At 39.6% G+C, this 23218-nt stretch overlaps 1 protein-coding gene across 1 annotated transcript in view; it reads left to right on the plus strand.

Annotated features, from left to right (window-relative positions):
- The first annotated feature begins 991 nt into the window (after positions 1-991).
- Positions 992-23218, plus strand: part of map3k19 (mitogen-activated protein kinase kinase kinase 19) — a 75643-nt gene continuing 53416 nt past the window's right edge. The window contains exons 1-3 of the mRNA XM_060827745.1: positions 992-1064; positions 2753-2945; positions 10663-10849. Coding sequence (XP_060683728.1) covers positions 992-1064; positions 2753-2945; positions 10663-10849 — 453 coding nt within the window. The remainder of the gene's footprint in view (positions 1065-2752; positions 2946-10662; positions 10850-23218) is intronic.

Consider the following 23218-nt stretch of genomic DNA (forward strand, 5'->3'; position numbering starts at 1 on the left):
AGTTCCTTTTGTTCATGCATGTACTTAATTTTAAGGTAATCCATGATGAACTAGTACTATATTTACACTATTCTTACACCTTCATCTATGATGCTACAAATTTATTGTGAATAAATGCATTTTGTGAAAAAAGTTTCCAAATATTTTTCTGACTCCACCACTAGCTCCAGTGTCAATATATATAGTAATGTCACCGGAAATGTATTAGTTCATAAGATGAATTATCAAATTTAAACTAGCAATTTTGTTTTGTATTACTTAGATAAAAATGTTCAACAATATATTCTGAGAGATGAAGAAGGGAATGTTTTCAGTATTTCTTTTTCTGCAGGTTTTCAAATACATTTTCAGATTATTGGGCCCATGCACCAAATTATTCAGGACCTCCTCCATCACACTGCCCTCAACTCTGCCCCACCAACTCTCCAAACAACTATCCATTAAAATACAAATTATGTAGTCAAAAAGGACAAGAAAATGCTTACATTATTGTTTATATATTGTTTCAATAAAGCAAATTATATCATATCACAATATAGAACACTTAAATGAAAGTGTCCCATTAGTTACACAAAGCATATTTAATATTATACTAAGCTAATTCAGGGACCCCAACAAGTGTCCAAATGATCCAGGCATTAATCCACCCTAAATATTATGTGACCTCTTCAATTACATGCATGAATCTAGCTATGAATTATTCAAATCCATAGAACTTTAACAATTATTTATGGTCATTTAATTACCTTGCACTATTGAAACTATTTTTTTAAAAAAAGTCTCAAACTATTGCTGATAAATGCAACTTAACCTTCATAAGAACTTTGTATGCACAATTGACTTAACTTCATATTTGGTGGCAGTGGTGTGTTGCATTTCATTCGGGCTCTCGGAGTTGCTATGCAACATATGATTTTACGTACAAGGTTGTAATCTGGAGCATTTTAATGTTGATATTCAACTCTTTTGACTGCATTATAAAACACTCGAGATGGGATTAGAACCTAAAACCTGTGATTCAGAGGCAGTGAAACTATCCATTGCACCACAAGACCTCATAATTGGTAAGAATATTAAAAATTAACTGGAAACAATTATGAAAATAGTCTAGAAATTCGGAATCATTTATTGTTTTCCTTAGTACTTTGTATAGTCAAACTTCTGCTATATGCGTTCTTATATATATAGTCACCCTTGTTTTAGTAGTTACATTCTTAACCAAGAAATCAGAGACTGTAGGTTCAAGTCTAACATGAGCAAACTATCTGCATTGACATTTCAATGCAGTACTGAGAGAATGCTCTATTGCTGTAGGAACTGTGTTTCAGATGAGACATTAAGTGAGGTAATATTTGACTGCTCAGGATCCCAACACTTTCAACTAACATTCCTGTAACCAGGCTAATCATTGTATTCAAACCGCCTGCTGTGCTTTCCCATATAATAAGTGACTATGGTTCCAATGTATTTCATTATCGTGATGTGCATTGTAACATTTTTTGGGGGGCTTACTATGGTTATGTAGAATTGCAAGTATTTGTTATTTATTTTTTGCCTGTTTATATTAGTTTTACCAGTTCTTGAAAGACAAACAAAAATCTTGTAACTAAATGCAAATAGAGAAAAATGCTTTAGATATTCTAGGCATGTTGTATAATACTCATGCATGAGAAAATAATTTAACAGGCACACTGAAATTTTTAGAGTGAGAATGATAGAAAATGAGCCAAAACACTGCTGTACTTGATACATATTTTCCAGTGTTGATCACAGCAGCCATATTCATAATGACCTGGTGATTAAATTCAGCTGAGATAAAATACAATAGTGCTTATAAAATTTGCTGTACGAAACAGTGATAACAGCCTCAAGGATATTTGACAGTGATTGCTGTCTTTTTGGAGCAATGGAGTGGAGTCATATTAAAATAAATGAACTTTATTTAATATATATGTACAAAAAAAATACATATTGACAAATCAATTCATCTCGATTTACTAATCATCTTCTCTGCATGAGACTTAAAGAACTTTTACTTTGCTCTTCATTGCTTTTCCCTAGACTATTTCTTAAAATGACTAGTATTTTCCTCATTTCACGTACTCATCACCTAAATATGAAATATAACCTATAGAGGTATCAGCACATTCTGTTGGAACAATCTATTTGCCATTTGCTGGAAAGTGCGGACACACTCTTGTGCAAAGTGTGTAAATTAACTGGTGCTGTCAAATCTTTGAAAAAAAATCCAATGACAGCAAATATCTTAGTCAATTCTCACACAATGCCCAAAATTGAAACTTTTGCATTAAATCTCTTTATAAGGTCCTTTTGGCAGTACTTGGATTTAGAAAGCTTCTGTTTTGTTCCTCCTCCATGAAAGATTATCCTGAGTTTCAACAAGTCCAACCGTTGCTACGGGCAACCAGGATGTAAACTGTAGACGTGTAGACAGAACAACGCCGTGTCTTCGGGAAATAGCGCCGCAGTTTCTCTTTTAGATGTTAAGATAAGACGACCATTGCACTTTTCGGCAGGATTATTCCGAGACCAACGCTCAGAAAATACTGACAGTAGTTTCAATCTTCTTGAGTGTATCGGAGTCCGCACGGGTTCTTTGTCCCACTTTGATTTGACATGTTAGCATCTTCAAAGGTAACACTGTGAGTACATACAGCAAAAAGTTCTGAATAAGAATAATTGGTTAATTTATAAGATTTAACGGTTGTGGTTATTAATTGTTTTATTTTAGATATTAACTTCAGAAAGCTTATAAATCAAAACTGGCAGGAACAAATCGTAACCGATGCAAATTCCTACCAAGTGAGGGTGCTGACACTTTTAGTCAGCAGTGGCCCTGATCTCGACCTCTTTACAGGACATTTAAAGCCTTCTGCACCTGGTATTCCCAAACATTCTTCCATCCAAGTACCAACTCAGCCTGAGTCTGCTTAGCTTCAAGATTAGATTGGACATACGGCACAGAAACAGGACATTCAGTCTGTTTAGCTTCAGCTTCTTGCTACCTTTCTCCAATTATATCCATCATCCCAACCTTCTTTCAGGAGTTTGGCCTTTTTCCCTTTAAATGCACTTTAACCATTCCTGAGACGGGAGTTCCACATTCTCACCATTGTCCGAGTTCAGATGTTTCTTCCGAATTACTTGGTGACTATCTTACATTGATGGCTTCTAGTTTTACTCTAGGAGATCTTGTGGTGCTGTGTGTAAACATCCTTGCGTCTGTGACTACAGATCTAGGGGTTTAAGCCCACACCAGGATTTGATGTGAAAGTACTGTCAATCATGATGCAGCCAAACAGGTGGATGTAAGTCTGCAAATCCTTCCAACATATAGGAAAAGGAAGAGCAGGAGATATTCCTGCCAAGCCATGTGATAGTAAGAACATTGGAACTTCTATCATCACTATTCAGTAGCTCTGGACAGCAATATGTACGTAAAGGTACATGCTGATGCAGCAACTCAGACTCCATGAATAAACTGACACACCATGCTGTTCCCCACAAGAGGAAACATCCTCTCTATATGCTTTACCAAAACATTTAATACTGTTTGAGATCACTTAATCATTCAGCCCTTAGTCTTTCCTTCAAAAGAGACCAAGCATGTCAAATATATCTTGATATGTATACAAATATATTTCTGGTATTACCTTTGTCAACCTTCTCTCTCCTCTGCTCCAGTGCCTCTATATAATATAGCCATCAGAACTGCACAAAATAATCTAAATGTGGTCTAATAAAGGTTGAATACAGATTTAGCACTACTTCCTTGTCCTTCAATTCTACCCTGCAACAAAGATCCCTTTGTTTCTCTACCATACCAAGACATACACATAATTTTGAAAAAGTGGTAACACAGCTAGATTTTATTTTTTCATCCCTAAGTAGCCAAGAACAATCAAAAGTCAGCAACGTTTTGGGCACACCAGGTTTGGATGGCAAGTTTTTTTCCCCCTAAAGGATTTTATAATAGTCTACTTGTGGCATTCAGTTGTCAATTATCCTTTGATGATTGTTGTTTTAATCTTTATTTATAAAATTGAAATCTGTTCCACTACATGTGAATATCCATAAATTGAAGAGGTAGAATGCCAATTGATTCAGAAAGGTGGAAAGAGGAAGAACACCCTCCCTCTTTGCTCCTGATTTTGAAGTACATAATCCCAAGAATAATGCTAATATAGTATTCTATTAAAACCTGACTAGCAACTTCAAAGAAAATCTAACACTAAACTCAAATGCTGACGATTAAATAACAGTCCTGATTATAATCCATTGGGGTGTGAAAACAAATGATACTGCTAGCTTTGCAATCTGAGCCACATACTCAAATTTCTTCACTTATATTGAAAGGTAAACGAAAATCAAAAGGGGAAATCCATGTGGTAATATACAGAAGTTACAGTGAATTTGTAGGATAGTCTTTGAGTAAGATCTTCACAAAATAGTTATTTTATTACATTTAGAATGATGCATTATGGTTAAGAACAGAAAACATTACAGCGCAGGAACAGGCCCTTTGGCTCTCCAAGCCTGCACCAATAAATCTACCACCTATTTTCTAAGGATCTGTATCCCTTTGCTCCCTGCCCATTCATGTATCTGTCTCGATGCATCTTAAATGACACTATCGTTTCCGCCTCTACCACCTCCATTGGCAATGCATTCCAGGCACCCACCACCTTTTGTGTGAAGAACTTTCCACATATATCTCCCCTAAACTTTTCCCTTGTTCACTTTGAACTCATGACCCCTAGTAATTGAATCCTCCAGTCTGGGAAAAAGTTTTTTGTTATCCACCCTATATACACCTTTCATGATTTTGTAGGTCTCAATCAGGTCCCCCCACAACCTCCTTCTTGCCAATGAAAATAATCTTAACCTACTCAACCTCTTCTCATAGTTAGCACCCTCCATACCAGGCATTCCTGGTGAACCTCCTCTGCACCCTCTCCAAAGCATCCACATCGGTTTCCTCCCACAATCCAAAAATGTGCAGGTTAGGTGAATTGGCCATGCTAAATTGCCCATAGTGTTAGGTGTAGGGTTAAATGTAGGGGAATGGGGTCTGGGTAGGTTGCACTTCGGCGGGTCGGTGTGGACTTGTTGGGCCGAAGGGCCTGTTTCCACACTGTAAGTAATCTAATCCAATCTAATCTAATCTAATCATCCTTTCAATAACTTTTCTCTTGAAATCTAATTAAGTTCTTTACTCCTCTTTCACCCCCTCTTTTCAAGCTGGCACTATAATTCTTTCACTTATATTCACATTATTTATCCAATTCAAACCAATGTCTAATCACTCACCGCACTCATTTAGTTAATGCTCTCTTCCTTCTTCTCTATTTTCACAGATCTGGTTGCAGCATACCACCACTCTGCCTAACATTTTTTTAAAAATCAGGTTGATTTCTTAATTGTCTCAATACTGTTTAGCTTCCTTTCCCCTATCTCTACACTTTATGATCATTCATGTTTCACCTTTTCTCCTCATTACCATGCATTCTCCTTGCCATTCATTTCCCACTTTTGGCTTTTCCACCCCTTTCATTGGGATAAATGATCAGGAGAAGGCCATTCAGCCTTCGAAGGTCAGTCACCATTCATAATGAATAACTGATATACTAAACCTATTCACTTATTTCCTTTATTAGTAACAATCTATCAATCTCATCTTAAAATTTCAACTGAGGCAATGCCTGTTACATTTTGTGAGAGATAGCTCTATACCTTGATCACCCTTTGCATGAAAAAGGTGCTTCCTAATTTCTCACCTGAATTGTTGGTTTCTTATTTTTCTCTTGATTCATTCACAGGATGAGGGCATCACTATGCAGGGTGCATTTCCTGCCCATCACTATTGTTATCAAGCTATGATTCTTAATTCTAGGATTTCCACCAACAGAAAATGCTTCTCTCCTTCTATGCTATGAATTTATTTCAAAATCTTAAAAATACAATAATCTCACCATATATCTATCCATATTGTATGAAATGCAGGCTTAATTTATATAAATTCTCCTCATAATCGAACCCTGGAGCCATGGCAACATCTTGGTGAATTGCTTAGCACAGTTCGCCAGATGCTGGTTTGTGACACAGAGTGAAGCCAACTGAGGTCACCACGAAAGCCCTGCCTTATTGACATTGCTTCTGGCCAAGGTTGGTGATCTTTAGGTTTAACTACCACCAGTCATCACTCTGTCTCTAATGATAATGGAGCCTTATAAGGGCCTGTGAAGACTGCTCGTTCCAGGAATAATCCAACCAAGGGTTTGTAGTGTTGCAGCAAAATGTGTTCCTCTTTATTATTACCCTCTAGACGAGTGTTTGCAAACTTTTCAGTAATACAGCACGTTTCATTGAGACAAACAGTTCCATGGCACACCCACTTTTTTCACGGTTATTTCAATTTTGTCCTTTGGCCACATTTATGTTTTAGAATCAAATGATCGATAATGTGCTTTTAACTTAGAACTTAGAACTTAGAACATAGAACAGTATAGCACAGAACAGGCCCTTCAGCCCACGATGTTGTGCCGAACATTGATCCTTATGTAAGATAAACCTAATGTACAAACCCTCAAATTTCTGTGACCATATACATGTCCAGCAGTCTCTTAAATGTCCCCAATGACCTCGCTTCCACAACTGCTGCTGGCAACGCATTCAATGCTCTCACAACTCTCTGCATAAAGAACCTGCCTCTGACATCCCCCTTATACTTTCTGCCAAACAGCTTAAAACTATGAGCCCTCGTGTTAACAATTTCTGCCCTGGGAAAAAGTCTCTATCAACTCTATCTATGCCTCTCATTATCTTGTGCACCTCAATGCGGTCCCCTCTCTTCCTTCTTTTCTCCAATGAAAAAAGTCTGAGCTCAGTCAAGCTCAGTTAGCTCTCTTCGCAAGATAAGCCCTCCATTCCTGGCAGCATCCTGGTAAATCTCCTCTGAACCCTTCCAAAGCATCCACATCTTTCCTATAATAGGACAACCAGAACTGGACACAGTATTCCAAGTGTGGTCTAACCAAAGTTTTATAGAGCTGCTGCAAATGTGTTGCTGGTCAAAGCACAGCAGGCCAGGCAGCATCTCAGGAATAGAGAATTCGACGTTTCGAGCATCATTCCTGATGAAGGGCTTATGCTCGAAACGTCGAATTCTCTATTCCTGAGATGCTGCCTGGCCTGCTGTGCTTTGACCAGCAACACATTTGCAGCTGTGATCTCCAGCATCTGCAGACCTCATTTTTTACTCGAAGATTTTATAGAGCTGCAACAAGGTCTCACGGCTCTGAAACTCAATCCCCCTGTTGATGAAAGCCAAAACACCATATGCTTTCTTAACAACCCTGTCCACTTGGCTGGCAATTTTAAAGAATCTATGTACCTGCACACCAAGATCCCGCTGTTCCTCCACACTGCCAAGAATCCTGTCTTTAATCCTGTACTCAACTTTCAAGTTCAACCTTCCAAAATGCATTACCTCGCATTTTTCCAGGTTGAACTCCATCTGCCACCTCTCAGCCCATCTCTGCATCCTGTCAATGTCACGCTGCAGCCTACAACAGCCCTCTATACTGTCAACGACACCTCCAACCTTTGTGTCGTCTGCAAACTTGCTAACCCATCCTTCAATCTCCTCATCCAAGTCATTAATAAAAATTACAAAGATAGAGGCCCAAGGACAGAGCCCTGTGGAACACCACTCACCACTGACTTCCAGGCAGAATACTTTCCTTCCACTACCACTCGCTGTCTTCTGTCGACCAGCCAATTCTGTATCCAGACAGCTAAATTTCCCTGTATCCCGACAGCTAAATTTCCCTGAATCCCATTCCTCCTGACCTTCTGAACGAGCCTACCATGGGGAACCTTATCAAATGCCTTGGTAGGCTTGATGATTAATTTTTGTGAATTTTATGAGTTGTAACTTTAGTTGGATAGAATATTATTTAAGATGAAACAATGTTCGTTTTACTTTGATTTTCATAACTGTTGTACAAAATTTCATGACACACCTGGACAGCTCTAATGCACACTAGTGTCCCGCATCACATTGGTTGAAAACCATTGCTCTGGTATGATGATCATTTTGTACTTGATTACTACATCTTAATGATTTGTTTAAAAACCTATCTTTTTTGGTCTGAAATAGATGACGTCATATTTCTCTGCATTAAAAGCATCTACAACTGCTGTGTCCACTTATGTAATATGTTACAGTACTATCTGCGATATCACTAATCTTCGCCAAACTTGGAAAATTGATCCTGCATTGTATTCATCTAAGTAATGAATGAATACAGGCATGGTTGATGTTTTGTCATCAATGGAAAAGCAGAGACATTGTCTCCAGCTTTGACGAATGCCTCACCGAGAGATCTGGTGAATCCTGTGCAGAAAACATGAACCCTTTCCATATGCAATTGATTATATTGCTGCTAATAAGAATTCCTAGCAATGAACTGCAGTGGTCAAGCTGTCCAAGCAGCAAATTACATGAAAGAATTAAATAAGAGTAATATATAATTAACACATGATCTTGCCTTTACAAAATCATAGGGATTCCTTCTGAACACCTCAAATTTATCTAAATCTAAATTCATCAGTGTGTCCTTAATTATTGGTTCTAATAATTTCCCTGGATTTTGCTCTGTCCTCTAACCTTCCATTCTGTTCCTATCTCACTGTTGTCAAATAGAAAAAAATCAGGGCATAGGTGCTGAAGGAAGGATAGTAAGGGGACCAGGAGAGGAGGGGGAGTGATAGTTTTGATAAAGGATAACATTACAGCTGTACTTGCAGACAGTATTCCTGGGAAAACGTCCCAGGAAAGTTATTTGGAGGAAACTGAGAAGTAAGAAAGGGATGATCGCCTTATTGGGATTGTGCTATAGAACCCCCAATAGTCAGCAGGAAATTGAGAAATGAATTTGTAAGAAAATCTCAGTTAACTGTAAGAATAGTCGGGTGGTTATGTAAGGGGATTTAACTTTCCAAACATAGACTGGTACTGCTATATTGTTCAGGGCTCGGATGGAGAGGAATTTGTCATGTGTATTCAAGAAAATTTCTGATTCAGTCTGTAGAGATATCCACTAGAAAAGGTGCAAATCTTGATCTCTTCTCAGTAAGTAAGGCAGGGCAGGTGACTGAGGTGTCAATGGGGGAGCACTTTGGGGTCAGCGACCATAATTACTTTAGTTTTAAAAATAATGATGGAAAAGGATAAATTGGAGGAAGACCAACAGTATTAGGCAAGGATTTTCAAAACTTGATGGTGGTGGTGGTGATGGGGGGCGGGGTTGGCGTGTGGGTGGATGTTTGCAGGTAAAGGGATAGCTAGAAAACAGGAAGCTATCAATAATGAGACAACAAGAGCCAAGAGACAGTATGTTCCTCTTAGGGTGAAGAGCAAGGCTGATAGGTGTATGCAATGCTGGATGACTAGAGAAACTGAAGGTTTGGTCAAAAATAAGAATGAAACATATGGCAGGTATAGATAGCAGAGATTGAATGATTAATTAATCATCAAGTTAAAAGTATCAGTTTTTTGATTCTAAAACATGAATGTGGCCAGAGGACAAAATCAGAATAACCATGAAAAAAGTGGGTCTGCCATGGAATTGTATAAATGCAATAGGAATATACTTAAGAGGGAAATCAGGAGGGCGAAAAGGTGACATGAGATAGCTTTGGCAAATAGAGTTAAGGAGAATCCCAAGGGATTTTATAAGTATATTAGGGACAAAGGAGTGTCTACAGAGAGAATAGGGCCCCTTAAAGATCAGCAAAGCTACCTATGCGTGGAACCACAGGAGACGGGAGAGATAAACAGTGATAACTTGACGAACGTCCATATTACAGAGGAGGAGGTGCCAGATGTCTTAAAATGCATAAAGGTGGATAAATCCTGGGATCTGATCAGGAAGATGGAGGCAAGATATTCTACTTCAACTTTCAGAGGCAACACTTTAATATCAATTCCCAAGATTCCAGTAATTACTTTTACTCAAATACATTTGTACTTATAGTTATCATGTAAATAAGCTTTCTTGTTCTTTAAGAACAGTGTTAAAAATCATTCAACACCAGGTTATAGTCCAACAGGTTTATTTGGAAGTACTAGATTTCGGAGGTCACAACCACCTGATGAAGGAGCAGCGCTTTGAAAACTAGTGCTTTATAGTTTGGACTATAACCAGGGGTTGCATGATTTTTAACTTTGCCCACCCCAGTCCAACACTGGCACCTCCAAATCATTTAAGGACAGTGCCTCTTATTTCCAAACTCTACAGTGCTGTACCTTCTACCACTAGTCACTAGATAGTTTATCACAGGACCATGCTAAAGGAGGATTGAGGACAGAGACAGTCATCCGCAGCTGGAATCGAACCTAACTCCCTGGCATTGTGAGGCAGCAGTGCTAACCACTGAGCCACCATGCTGCCCCTGTCTCCCCTCATGCTTTCTCTCATATTGCACGTAAGAAATATCTGCTGGTCTATCAATACAATTCCCACTAGATTGCTAAGCACACAACTTACACATATGAATTTGCATTTCTGTGCAATTATGTAACAAGATAAGGCAAATCAATTTTTAAAATTTGATCTGTTTACCATTTTGATGCAGCAAGATGAAAAAGGATGAAATGAATCCAATGCTCGACTTCTTGGTTACTGCAGCGGAAGGCAAGCTGGAAACTATAGTACAGAGTCGAAATCGAACTAATGACACAGAAACAAAGAGCTTCAGTTTAGAGCACCCTGACATGGGCTGTATGCCTCTCACTGATGCAGCTGAGAAAAGTTATACACAAGTAAGACCCATATTATGTCATACTTTTACCAACTATCATGACCTAAGTTCCCTTCCCTTTATTAATAACTTTATAAGACTACACTTTACTAATTTATAGAGTAAAGTTTCTTTCTGTGCTATTTTCCCAAATGACCACTCTTGGTAACTTGTGAGATTTGCTATCATTGCTAGTGTGTGGTACTCATTAAGACCTACTTGTGGTCATTTGTTGTCCTTGTTTAAGATGGGGATAGCCACAGGAGACTCCTGCATGACCTGCCTCCCTCTCCTACCTTTCCTGGAGGTAACCCATTAACCTGACTGTATCTTTGGTTTATCTCCCTTCCTGCTAGCTTCTGTAAATTCCTCATTGCCTCTACAGCCATTCCAAACACCTATGATTTCCCATGGATTTAACTAGAGTCATAGAGTCACAGAGCAGTACAGTATGGACACAGGCCCTTTGGCCCAAACTGATCCATGCCGACTAAAATGTCCATCCACACTTAACTCATTTCCTTGCACTTGGTCCATATCCTTCTAAACCTTTCCTTCCCATGGATTTGTCCAATTGCCTTTTAAATGTTGTTAATGTACCTGCCTCAACCACTTATGCTCGCAGCTCATTCCAAATATGTACCACTCTCTGTGTAAAAAAGTTGCCCCTCAGGCTCCCGGTTTTTCATTCCCCTCTAACCTTAAACTGAAGACGACTAGTTCTTGATTTCCCAACCCTGGGAAAAAGACTGAGTACATTCACCCTATCCATGCCTCACATATCTTATACACTTCGATAATATCCCCCCTCAGTCTCCGATGCTTTAAAGAGAACACTCCTGGCTTATCCAACCTCCCCCTGTAACTCAGACCCTTGAGATCTGGCAACATCCTTGTAAATTTCTTCTGCACACTTTTCAGTTTAATAACATTCTTTCTACAGAATGGTGACCAAAACTGAACACTCCAAGTGTGGCCTCACCAACAAACTGTACAACTGTAACATAGCTTCCCAACTTCTATACTCAGTGTCCTGACTGAGGAAGGCCTGGGTGCCAAAATCCTTCTTCACTGCCGTATCTACCTGTGACCCACTTTCAGAGAACTGTGCACCTGACCTCTAAGATCCCTCTGTTGCACTACACTCCTTAAAGCTCTACTATTCACCATGAAACTTCTACCTTGATTTGACTTTCCAAAATGCAAAACCTCACACTTACCAATATTAAACTCCATTTGCCATTTCTCGGCCCCATCCCCAGCTGATCAAGGTACTGCTGTAATTTCTAATAACCTTCCATACTGTCCACAATACTGCCTATTTTACCATCATGTACAAACTTACTAATCATGCCTCATACATTTTCATCCAAATCATTGATATTGATAACAAATAGTAATGGACCCAGCACCAACCCCTGAGGCGCTCCAATGATCACAGGTCTCCAATCCAACAAGCATCCTTCCACTATTACCCTCCGCTTCCTACCATTAAGCCAATTGTGTATCTAATTCGTCAATCTCCTACATTTGGTCCACTAGGAAGTTGAGCCATCAGTTTTCGATCCATTAGTGATTCTGATGGTGATAAGACAAATTGAAGTAGAATGGTCATGTAACAAGGTCAGCAATTTTTTTCAAAGGGTTTTAATGCCTGGACCCCACAGTAAACTTCCCCACTTCACTGTGGCTATCTGGTGAACTTGTTCAAACCCTGAACTGGCTTTAGACCAACTGAAAGTCATTAGCAAACTGTGATCCATTATCTGACATTACCTAATCACAGATGACATGTAACAAACATTTCATTCAAGAATCTGACAACTACCCCATGGGTAGTGGAGTTTTCACTTGTATCCAGTGGGAAAAGTAATCAGCGGCAACAAGGTAAAAGCATCCATCAGAGATAAGTAGGTCTGTTCCCATTCATTCTTAAAATTGATATCTGTAACTTTTGTTGTTCAGGCCTACGAATAGCACAGGTTTCACACTCAGCTACAAGGTCCTCAATCTCTTTTGAGATCCTTAGCTCCTTTTCCAGTTCTGAAGAAGAGTCATATCAGACTTGAAATGTGACTCTTTTTCTCTCTCCAAAGATGCTGCCAGACCTGCTGAGTTTCTCTGACATTTTCTGTTTATATTTTAGATTTTCAGTATCTGTAATGTTTTGCTTTTAATTATATAGAAAAATATGTTGTGAAGGAACCTTAAGGAGTTTGCAGACAGATATAGATAGGCTAAGTGAGTGGGCAAAAATCTGGCAGATGGAGTAAAATGTGGAAAAATGGAGAGTGATTTGCTTTGGCAGGAAAAGGAAAACAAAACAGTAAACAATAAAAACATCTGTGGATGCTGAAAATCTGAGAAAAAACAGAAATTGCTGGAGAAACTTAACTCATGGTTCACGAGAGTCAAAACATTAACTCTGTTTTTCTTGCTACAGATGTTGCTAAACCTGTTGAATTTCTTCAGCAATTTCTATTTTTGTTTAAGAAATACAGTATTACCTAAATGGAGTCCACCTGCAGAATTCTAGGGTGCAGAGGGATTTAGGTGCTCTAGTGCACGAGGGCACAACTGCATGCAAGTACAGTAACATAATCAAGAAGTCTAATGGGATGCTATCCTCTACTACAACAGTGTTGAATATAAAAATAGCAATATTATGCTTCAGTTATGCAGAGAATTGTTGACACCATGTATCAAAGACTGTCCAGCGTTATTGTCCCCTTACTTGCAGAAAATGGGAATGCAGTAAAGGCGGTTCGGAGGAAGTTTACTACGTTGATACATGTCATATGGGGAAAGATTGGACAGACTAGTCTTGTGTTCAGTGGATTTTAGAAAAAAGAGGTACAATTTGATTGACATTTGTAAGCTGCTGAACGATCCTGACAAGGTGGGCGTGGAAAAGATGGTTACACTTATGGACGAGTCCAGAATAAGGAAGTGCATTGGAAACAAGGTTGTTAAATCTTTTTATGACAGAGATAGATAGGTTCTTGTTAGGCAATCAAAGGTTGTTCAGAGGTAGAACATGGAATTTGGGATATAAACAGATTAGTTAAGATCGCATTGAATGTTGAAGCGGTATCAAGCAACTGAATAGTTTACTTCTGCTTTTATTTTGTATATTCATAGTCATGCACAAACATAATTTTGACTAATTGTCCCTATGACATGGAATAAAACAGAAGTTGTAGCATGCAGACCAGACTGTGTGTTTGATTCCAGCAAGCAATGAGATTTTATATGAGGATGAGGCTCTTTGTAGAATGAGTACAAGTAAGGATGTGAGTCTAGCAACATTTGCTGATGAGAACTGATTACATAAAAGGTACCTCATCAGTATTTATAGTAAACGATAGAACTATTTCAACAAAATGATGGTGAAAATTGCAACTGACAGACCAGATTAGTAATGTAGACTTGAAAGGTGTGAAACATGATATGTCTATGACATTGTGTAATCATCTTTCATACGTAAATTGGTGGGTATGACACTGGAGACGCCCTTCAAGTTATCTTCATCCTTCTTGGACCCTCTTCTATTACCGGCAATGTTTCATTCCCAAGCCTAAATTCCTGAGGCAGTACCTCAAAATCAGTACCCACAAAGCAGAAGGTTCTACAGGTTGCAACAATGTTCTTTGACACTTTGATTTGCAAGTTTTGATGCCAAAGTTTGACAGTAATGCTAGACTTCAGAGGCTACTGGAGCAAAGTCCCACAACAGTGAAATTTCCCTATCTGCATATAGAGGAATTACCAGTGGAGGCACTGCCAATTTCTGGTTTTATATTTGTTTACTTTAATTTAGCTGAACCCAGAAAATATCGTTACATCAATGTTAGTGTCATCTGGCTGATGGAAGACCCATCCCATTACACTTTGCTTTATCACTGTTCCACAGATTGCAAGCTAGGTTTTTAAGAAAGGATAGATATCATGTTTTTTTTAATCACAACAATGAGACAGTCATACATGTAACTAATTCTGGTGTCTCGGGAAACCAGCTGTCTGCTGTAACCAGAACCAGCTTTTCCAACAGATGTCTATTAAAGTTTTCCTAAATAGGGATCTTCACCAAGTGTTGTGATGTAATGAATAATAGTGTTCTGGAGAATCTATGATGTAACTGTAAGTATGTGAAGGGAGCAAAGAATGACATTACTATCCAGTTACAATTAATGCAATTAGTAAAAGCCAGGCACATTCGTTAAGGTTTGAGGGGAATCACTATGAATCAAGCACCATTTTTGCTGAATGCCCAAAAAAAGGAATGAATTGGGCTTAGCATGATTTTTGTATTTGTTTCCTTCTTAATTGAAGTGGTTATAGCCAAGTGAATTCAGCACATGAATTTTGCCAATTTTTGTAATTTATTTATTGGCCATAACTCGCCTGAGAAGAAGGTGGTGCCACTGTTTTCTCACTAGATTTCTTCCTGAACCATATAACTCACAAGACAAATTCAGAGGATGGTTACAAGACAGTCACATTTGGGTAACACAGGCGTTGCATTCTGGTCAGATTGGGTCAGTACTGCTGATGTCCCTCCCTTAAGAATATTAGTGAATCCACCAACTTAATGGTCATTTTACTCCTGCCACACTAAAACATCTGATAATTTACTTTTCTGAATTATTAGTCCAGGCATCTAAATTATGAGTCCACTAACATATTACACTACAGTTTGAAAGATACATGCACACTTAGAGAAATATATAGAATTCGTATAAAGTACCTTTCATCTTCAAGCTGTCACCAAGCACTTCACAGATTAGTTTCAAAATGAAATTGTTAATTTGTTGACAAAAATACAACCAATCTTCACACAGTAATGTCCTACAAACAGTGCTAAGACAAATGACTAGTTAACACCATAAGACCAGAAGACATTGGAGTGGAAGTAAGGCCATTCGACCCATCGAGTCCATTCCAGCCTCCACTGCACTCTGCGGCAATGAATTCCACAGGCCCACCACTCTCTGGCTGAAGAAATGTCTCCGCATTTCTGTTCTGAATTGACCCCCTCTAATTCTAAGGCTGTGTCCACGGGTCCTAGTCTCCTCGCCTAACGGAAACAATTTCCTAGCTTCCACCCTTTCCAAGTCATGTATTATCTTGTAAGTTTCTTTTAAGTCTCCCCTTAATCTTCTAAACTCCAATGAATACAATCTCAGGATCCTCAGCCGTTCCTCGTATGTTAGACCAACCATTCCAGGGATCATCTGTGTGAATCTCCGCTGGACATGTTCCAGTGCCAGTATGTCCTTCCTGAGGTGTGGGGACCAAAACTGGACACAGTACTCCAAATGGGGCCTAACCAGAGCTTTATAAAATCTCAGTAGCACAACGGTGCTTTTATATTCCAACCCTCTTGAGATAAATGACAACATTGCATTCGCTTTCTTAATCACAGACTCAACCTGCATGTTTACTTTCAGAGAATCCTCGACTAGCACTCCCAGATCCCTTTGTACTTTGGCTTTACGAATTTTCTCACCGTTTAGAAAGTAGTCTATGCTTTTATTCTTTTTTCCAAAGTGCAAGACCTCTCATTTGCTCACGTTGAATTCCATCAGCCATTTCCTGGACCACTCTCTCAAACTGTCTAGATCCTTCTACAGCCTCCCCACTTCATCAGTACTACCTGCCTGTCCACCTATCTTTGTATCATTGGCAAACTTCGCTAGAATGCCCTCAGTCCCTTCATCCAGATCATTGATATATAATGTGAACAGCTGCGGCCCCAACATTGAACCCTGCGGGACACCGCTTGTCACCGGCTGCCATTCCGAAAAAGAACCTTTTATCCCAACTCTCTGCCTTCTGTCAGACAGCCAATCCTCAATCCATACCAGTAGCTCACCTCGAACATCCCCATAGGCCCTCACCTTGCTCAGCAGCCTCCCGTGTGGCACCTTATCAAAGGCCTTTTGGAAGTCTAAATAGACCACATCCACTGGGTTTCCCTGGTCTAACCTATTTGTCACCTCTTCAAAGAATTCCAACAGGTTTGTCAGACATGACCTCCCCTTACTAAATCCACGTTGACTTGTTCTAATCAGACTCTACTCTTCTAAGAATTTAGAAACCTCATCCTTAATGATGGATTCTAGAATTTTATCAACAACCGAGGTTAGGCTAATTGGCCTATAACTTTCCATCTTTTGTTTTGATCCTTTCTTGCACAAGGGGATTACAACAGCGATCTTCCAATCATCAGGAACTTTCCCTGACTCCAGTGACTTTTGAAAGATCTCAACCAATGCCTCCGCTACTTCCTCAGCCACCTCTCTCAGAACTCTAGGGTGTATCCCATCGGGGCCAGGAGAGTTATCAATTTTAAGACCTTTTAGCTTTTCTAGCACTTTCTCTTTTGTAATGGCAACCAAACTCAACTCAGCCCCCTGACTCCCTTTAATTGTTGGGATATTACTCATGTCTTCCACTGTGAAGACTGACGCAAAGTACTTGTTAAGTTCTCCTGCTATTTCCTTATCTCCCATCACTAGGCTCCCAGTATCAGTTTGAAGTGGCCCAATGTCTACTTTTGCCTGTCATTTGTTTCTTATGTATTGAAAGAAACTTTTACTATCATTTTTAATATTACTGTCTAGCCTACCTTCATATTTGATCCTCTCCTTCCTTATTTCTCTCTTTGTTATCCTCTGTTTGTTTTTGTAGCCTTCCCAATCTTCTGATTTCCCACTGTTCTTGGCCACTTTATAGGATCTCTCTTTTTCTTTAATAAATTTCCTGACTTCCTTTGTCAGCCATGGCTGTCTAATCTCTCCCCGGATAATCTTTCTTTTCTTGGGGATGAACCTCTGTACAGTGTCCTCAATTATACCCACAAACCCCTGCCATTTTTGCTCTACTGTCTTCCCCGCTGGGCTCTGCTTCCAGTCTATTTTTGTCAGTTCCTCTCTCATGCCCTCATAATTACCTTTATTTAACTGTAACACCATTACATCCGATTTTGCCTTCTCTCTTTCAAACTGCAGACTGAACTCTACCATATTATGATCGCTGCTTCCTAAGGGTTCCCTTACTTTAAGATCTTTTATAAAGTCTGGTTTATTACATAGCACTAGGTCCAGAATAGCCTGCTCCCTTGTGGGCTCCATGACAAGCTGTTCCAGAAAGCTTCATTTAAGGCTGTTTTATCATAGTGTTAGCAGTAAGACTATGGAAGATCGTCCTGCTCTTTTTCTTGATCAGTACTATGGGGTCTTTTAAAGCTACCCATATGAATAGACAGTACCATAACTAAAAACTCATTGAAAAATGTGCACTTCCAAGAAAGCTACATTTTCACATATTTGCACAATATTGTCTGTTGGATTATTTTCTCAAGTCTCTGAAGAAGATCTTGAATCCAAACTTCCATTTGAGCTACTAAATGAATGTGGCAACATAGTATGCTGTGACTTCAAATGTCTAATGACATCCATACTGACTATACACACTAATCCTGCCTATGTAACCTTTGACAACTAGGTGAGTACTTAAATTCTTTGAAGTTAGACCACAGAATTCCTGACTACCACTTTTGGAAATAAAAGAAATAAAAAGCTTTTAACCAATGATGCATTTTAAAAATATGCTAGGAACAAATTTTGAAGATTGTGACAAGAATCCATTTGAAGTTGCTTGATAATGCAAATGTTATCCAGTAATGAGGGAGTGGTGCAAATGTTTGCCTTAATCTGATTAGGATTGAATCTTCATATACTGAATAAAGTAACAAAAATTTTGACAAGTTTCATAAGACATAATTATTACTCAAATTTCTTTGATAACCTTTTATTTGTAGTCCACATTTTATAGATTCAATGAAATAATCCTTTCTTATCAATCTTCAAAGAAACTGTGATATCCCCTTCAAGGTTCATGGGGAATCAATAATTAATCTTCCTTTGGAGCTGGCTGAGTATGAATTTCCTGAGTAGCAGGCAATGCCCTGCCCAGCTGAAACTCATCACCGGAAAATTTGACCTATTGAGTAGAGTCCCTATCCCTGGACTGGGAGGCCAGGGCTCAAGTCCCACCTGCTCCAGAGGTGTGTAATAACATCTTTGAACAGGTTGATCAGAAACATAGGTGAAATAAAAAAAACTTAAGAGATTACATTTAAAAAAAAACCCAAAATAAATAGACTCTTCATTATTGCCTGCGGCCATATTAATTTGAAAACACCCGATCGCAGTCTTCACTACTAAACAGACTCAGACGTGTTAGTATGATTAGATTAGATTCCCCACAGTATGGAAACCCGCCCTTCGACCCAACAAGTCCACACCTTCGAAGAGTAACTCATCCAGACCCATGCCCCTCCCCTCTGTTTATCCCTGACTAATGCACCTAACACTATGGGCAATTTAGCATGGCCAATTCACCTGACTTGCACATCTTTGGATTGTGGGAGGAAACTGGAGCACCCGGAGGAAACCTGCGCAGACACAGGGAGAATATGCAAACTCCACACAGACAGTCGCCCGAGGCTGGAATCAAACCTGGGTCCCTGGCCCTGTAAGACAGCAGTGCTAACCACTGAGCCACCGTGCCACCCACTGAAGGAAATAAAAAGAATAGTACTTGGACTGGAGACCTCTTGGGAAAACAAAGTGTAGTAGACTTGGGGGCTGTCTTATGACATAGTGGTAGACTCCTTATGTCTTGATAATGAGGCCCAGGTTCAAGTTTCACTTGCACCAGAGGTGCATAATACTTTCTCCGAACAAGTTGCTTAGAGAAATAAACCAAACCCAGGGATGAGTCTGTGGAACTGTCTGTTATAAGCTGGGATTAACCTATGTATATCATGAGCAGTTGCTGTATTTTGGTGTTGAATAATAAAGGATGTTCCTTTTCAGTTGGGTTTCCTGAGTTATTAGAGAGCCAGTCAGACAAGCCATGCACCAACAATTGTTTATTAACTTCAGAATCAAATTTAATGACATCTAAACATATTCATTGAGTTTCCAGATATTTAGTAGATATGCTAACCTCTTATTGAGGTAAATCATGCTTAATCCACAACATCATTACCTTTATCTCTAATTGAACACAGAGACAATTCCAGGATCCACTCCACCTGGAATGGGGATCGAATCTGATTGACAGCAATCAGAAACAAACTGGCTGTCCAGTCAACTGAGGTAGACAAGCAGAAGGCTGGAAGAACACAGCAAGCCAGGCAGCATCAAGAGATGGAGAAATTGATGTTTTGGGCCTAACCCTTATTCAGAACTAGGGGGTGGGTGTAGTGGGAGCTGCACATAAAGGGGGTGGCAGCGGCAGGGTGGTGAAGTGGGGATAGGTGAAGACAAGCAGACGATACGACCCGGTTGGTGAAAGGGAGGAATGAATCTGGTAGGTAGCTTGGAGTAGTGGAGGGGAGGGGGAAGGGGCTGGGAAGGGAGGTATGGGATGTGAAGGGAGGTTATTTGAAAATGGAGAACTCAATGTTGAGTCCTCCTGTCTGCCCAGTGGAAGATGAGGTATTGTTCCTCTAATTTGTGGTTTGGTTCATTGTGGCACTGGAGAAAGCCAAGGATGGTCACATTGGAAAGGGAATAGGAAGGGGAATTAAAAAATGGGCGGTGACTGGGAGATCCAGTTGACCCCTGTGAGCCCGGCTGACATGCTTGGCGAACTGTTCCCTAAGTTTATATTTGGTCTCCCTGATGTAGAGAAGCACCTGAGGCAGTAAACTAGGTTGGAAGAGAGTCTCTGTTTAAGCTGGAAGGACCGTTTGGGGCCCTGGATGGAGGTGAGGGGGATGGTGTGCCAGCAAGTTTTGCATCTTTTCCAGTTGCAGAGGAAGGTACCTGGAGATTCAGGGGTGTTGGTGGGGAGAGTGGTGCAAACCAAGGATTGGCGGAGAGAACAATTCTTGCAGAAGGCAGAGAGGGGTGGGAAGGGGATGATGTTCTTGGTGATGGGGTCGAGTTGGAGATGGCAGAAGTGTTTAAGGATGATCCGTTGGATACCGAATTCTGGTGGGGTGGTAGGTGAGGGCAGTGGGGACTTTGTCTTTATTGCATTTGGTGAGAGTTGGGGTTTAGAGCAGTGGAATGGGGAATGGAAGTGGTGTGGTGGAGGGTCGTCTGGATGACTGAGGGGGGAAAAGCATGTTGTTTGAAATAGGTGGATATCTGGGATGTTTGGGAGTGGAATGTCTCCTTGTCCGAGCAGATACGGCAGAGGTAGAGGAATTGGTAGAATGGGATGGAATTCTTGCAGAATACTGGGAGGGAGGAGGTGTAGTCCAGGTAGTTGTGAGAGTCTTGTGGGTTTGTAGTAAATTTCTGTCTGGAGACTGTTGCCAGAGATGGAAATGGAGAGGTCAAGAAAGGGAGGTGTCTGAGATGGACCTATTGAATTTGAGGGCGGGGTGGAAGTTATGGGTGAAGTCGATGAACTGCTCCAGTTCAGCCTGGGTGCAGAACGTTGCACCAATGCAGTCATCAATGTAATAGCAGAAGAGTTTGGGGCACAGTGCCTGTGTATGTACTGAAGAGGCACTGTTTTTACTGTGTGGGAGGAGGTGCAGTCCAGGTAGTTGTTTTTACTGGGTGGGAGGACCTGAGGCAGCCAACCCCCACAAGGATGCTGAGTTGCTCTGGAAACATATACCTTTACATGTATAATATAGCCTAAGCTATGGATCATGATAATAGAATCCAATTTCTTTCCTTCACATGGCTGGTCATGAATCACTCCCATTCCTACCTGCCATTGGCTCATATTGGAAAGATTTGCAGATCAAAACTCATTGACTGCATTATGAACATGCCTTTGTTGACCATCAAGACCTCGGTTGAGCTTTTGGACAAAGGGGCAGGGATGCTATCCATTGTGCCACAAAACCTCCTTTAGGGTTACTAACAAAGTTAGTTGTAAGGGTCACAATTAGTTCTGTCACTTTAGCTCAGCATTAGCTATTTTATAGATTATGAATGTATGGACAAGACCAGTGTCAGAGATTGATACGTACTAATAAAATGAGTTTAGAATTACACTGACATAATAACATAGACAATCAATTTATTAATACTTGTGTCTTACTAATTAATGTTCCATGAATTTCTTCAGCCTTGCCGAAAGGAGCTGACCAATTCAGTTGCTTATCTCACCTTCCTAAACTTCATGGTAATGTCCTTCTGTGGAGCTGATATCTACTGTGTGGATCAATAAGGCCAACCTATGAGCTAGCAACTATATCTGGACTTGCCAGTTAAAGACACTGAAGATGAACATTTAGGTTAACAATTTTTTTCTTAGTTTCTTTTTATATGTAAATTAATATTTCCTATCATTGTTTCCTTCTACAAGTTGTCCACCTGCAGAAAACAATCATTGAGTTCCTCTTTACTGTCACTGTGACAATTCTTTAATAGAATTAACCAAATGAGATAAATAATGTTGATAAAAAGCCTGAATTGATTGTTTGTCAAAGTCTGGCATTGCTTTAAGGATTACTGTCTGTTGCAAAAATTTCAGTAGACCGGTGATTGTAAGATATGGAACTTGAGGCCCACAGATAACTAAAAATATACAATTGAAAGTAATTTTATGATAGTTTATTTTTAAGAACAGCAGTTTATAGATGATACATTGTTCATCATAAATGAAACTATGTATCTGTGGCAGTGGACGTATTTCACAGATACCAAAGGACAGAAGGATGGTTTGGCAGAGTATATTGGTCTCAATAGCTCGTGAAGATTGGAGACACCGGTGTTGGATTGGGGTGTACAAAGTTAAAAATCACACAACACTAGGTTATAGTTCAATAAGTTTATTTGGAAGCACTAGCTTTCGGAATGCTGCTCCTTCATCAGGTGATTGTGGAGTATAAGATTGTAAGACACAGACTTTATAGCAAAAGTTTACAGTGTGATGTAACTGAAATTATATATTGAAAAAGACCTGGATTGTTTGTTAAGTCTCTCATATTTTAAAATGACCATGTTGGTTTCAATTCTTTCATATGTAAATTGCAAAACATTTTTTAGAAGTTACATTCTCAAGTACACTTTAACAATTGGTGTCATGTCGGCCCAGATAATGCATTGAAGGTTTTAACTCCCTGTGAGGCTGTCTCACAGGGAGTTAAAACCTTCAATACCTTATTTGGGCTGATAGTAGTCATGATTTGGAGATGCTGGTGTTGGACTGGGGTGTACAAAGTTAAAAATCACACAATATCAGGTTATAGTCCAATAGGTTTAATTGGAAGCAATTTAGCTTTCGGAGCGATGCTCCTTCATCCGGTGGTTGTGGAATACAGAATTGCAAGACACAGAATTTATAGCAAAAGTTGACAGTGTGATGCAACTGAAATTATAGATTGAAAAATACCTTGATTTTTTGT

This window comes from Hemiscyllium ocellatum, chromosome 7, assembly GCF_020745735.1.
Source record: "Hemiscyllium ocellatum isolate sHemOce1 chromosome 7, sHemOce1.pat.X.cur, whole genome shotgun sequence".
NCBI classification, from domain to species: Eukaryota; Metazoa; Chordata; class Chondrichthyes; order Orectolobiformes; family Hemiscylliidae; genus Hemiscyllium; species Hemiscyllium ocellatum.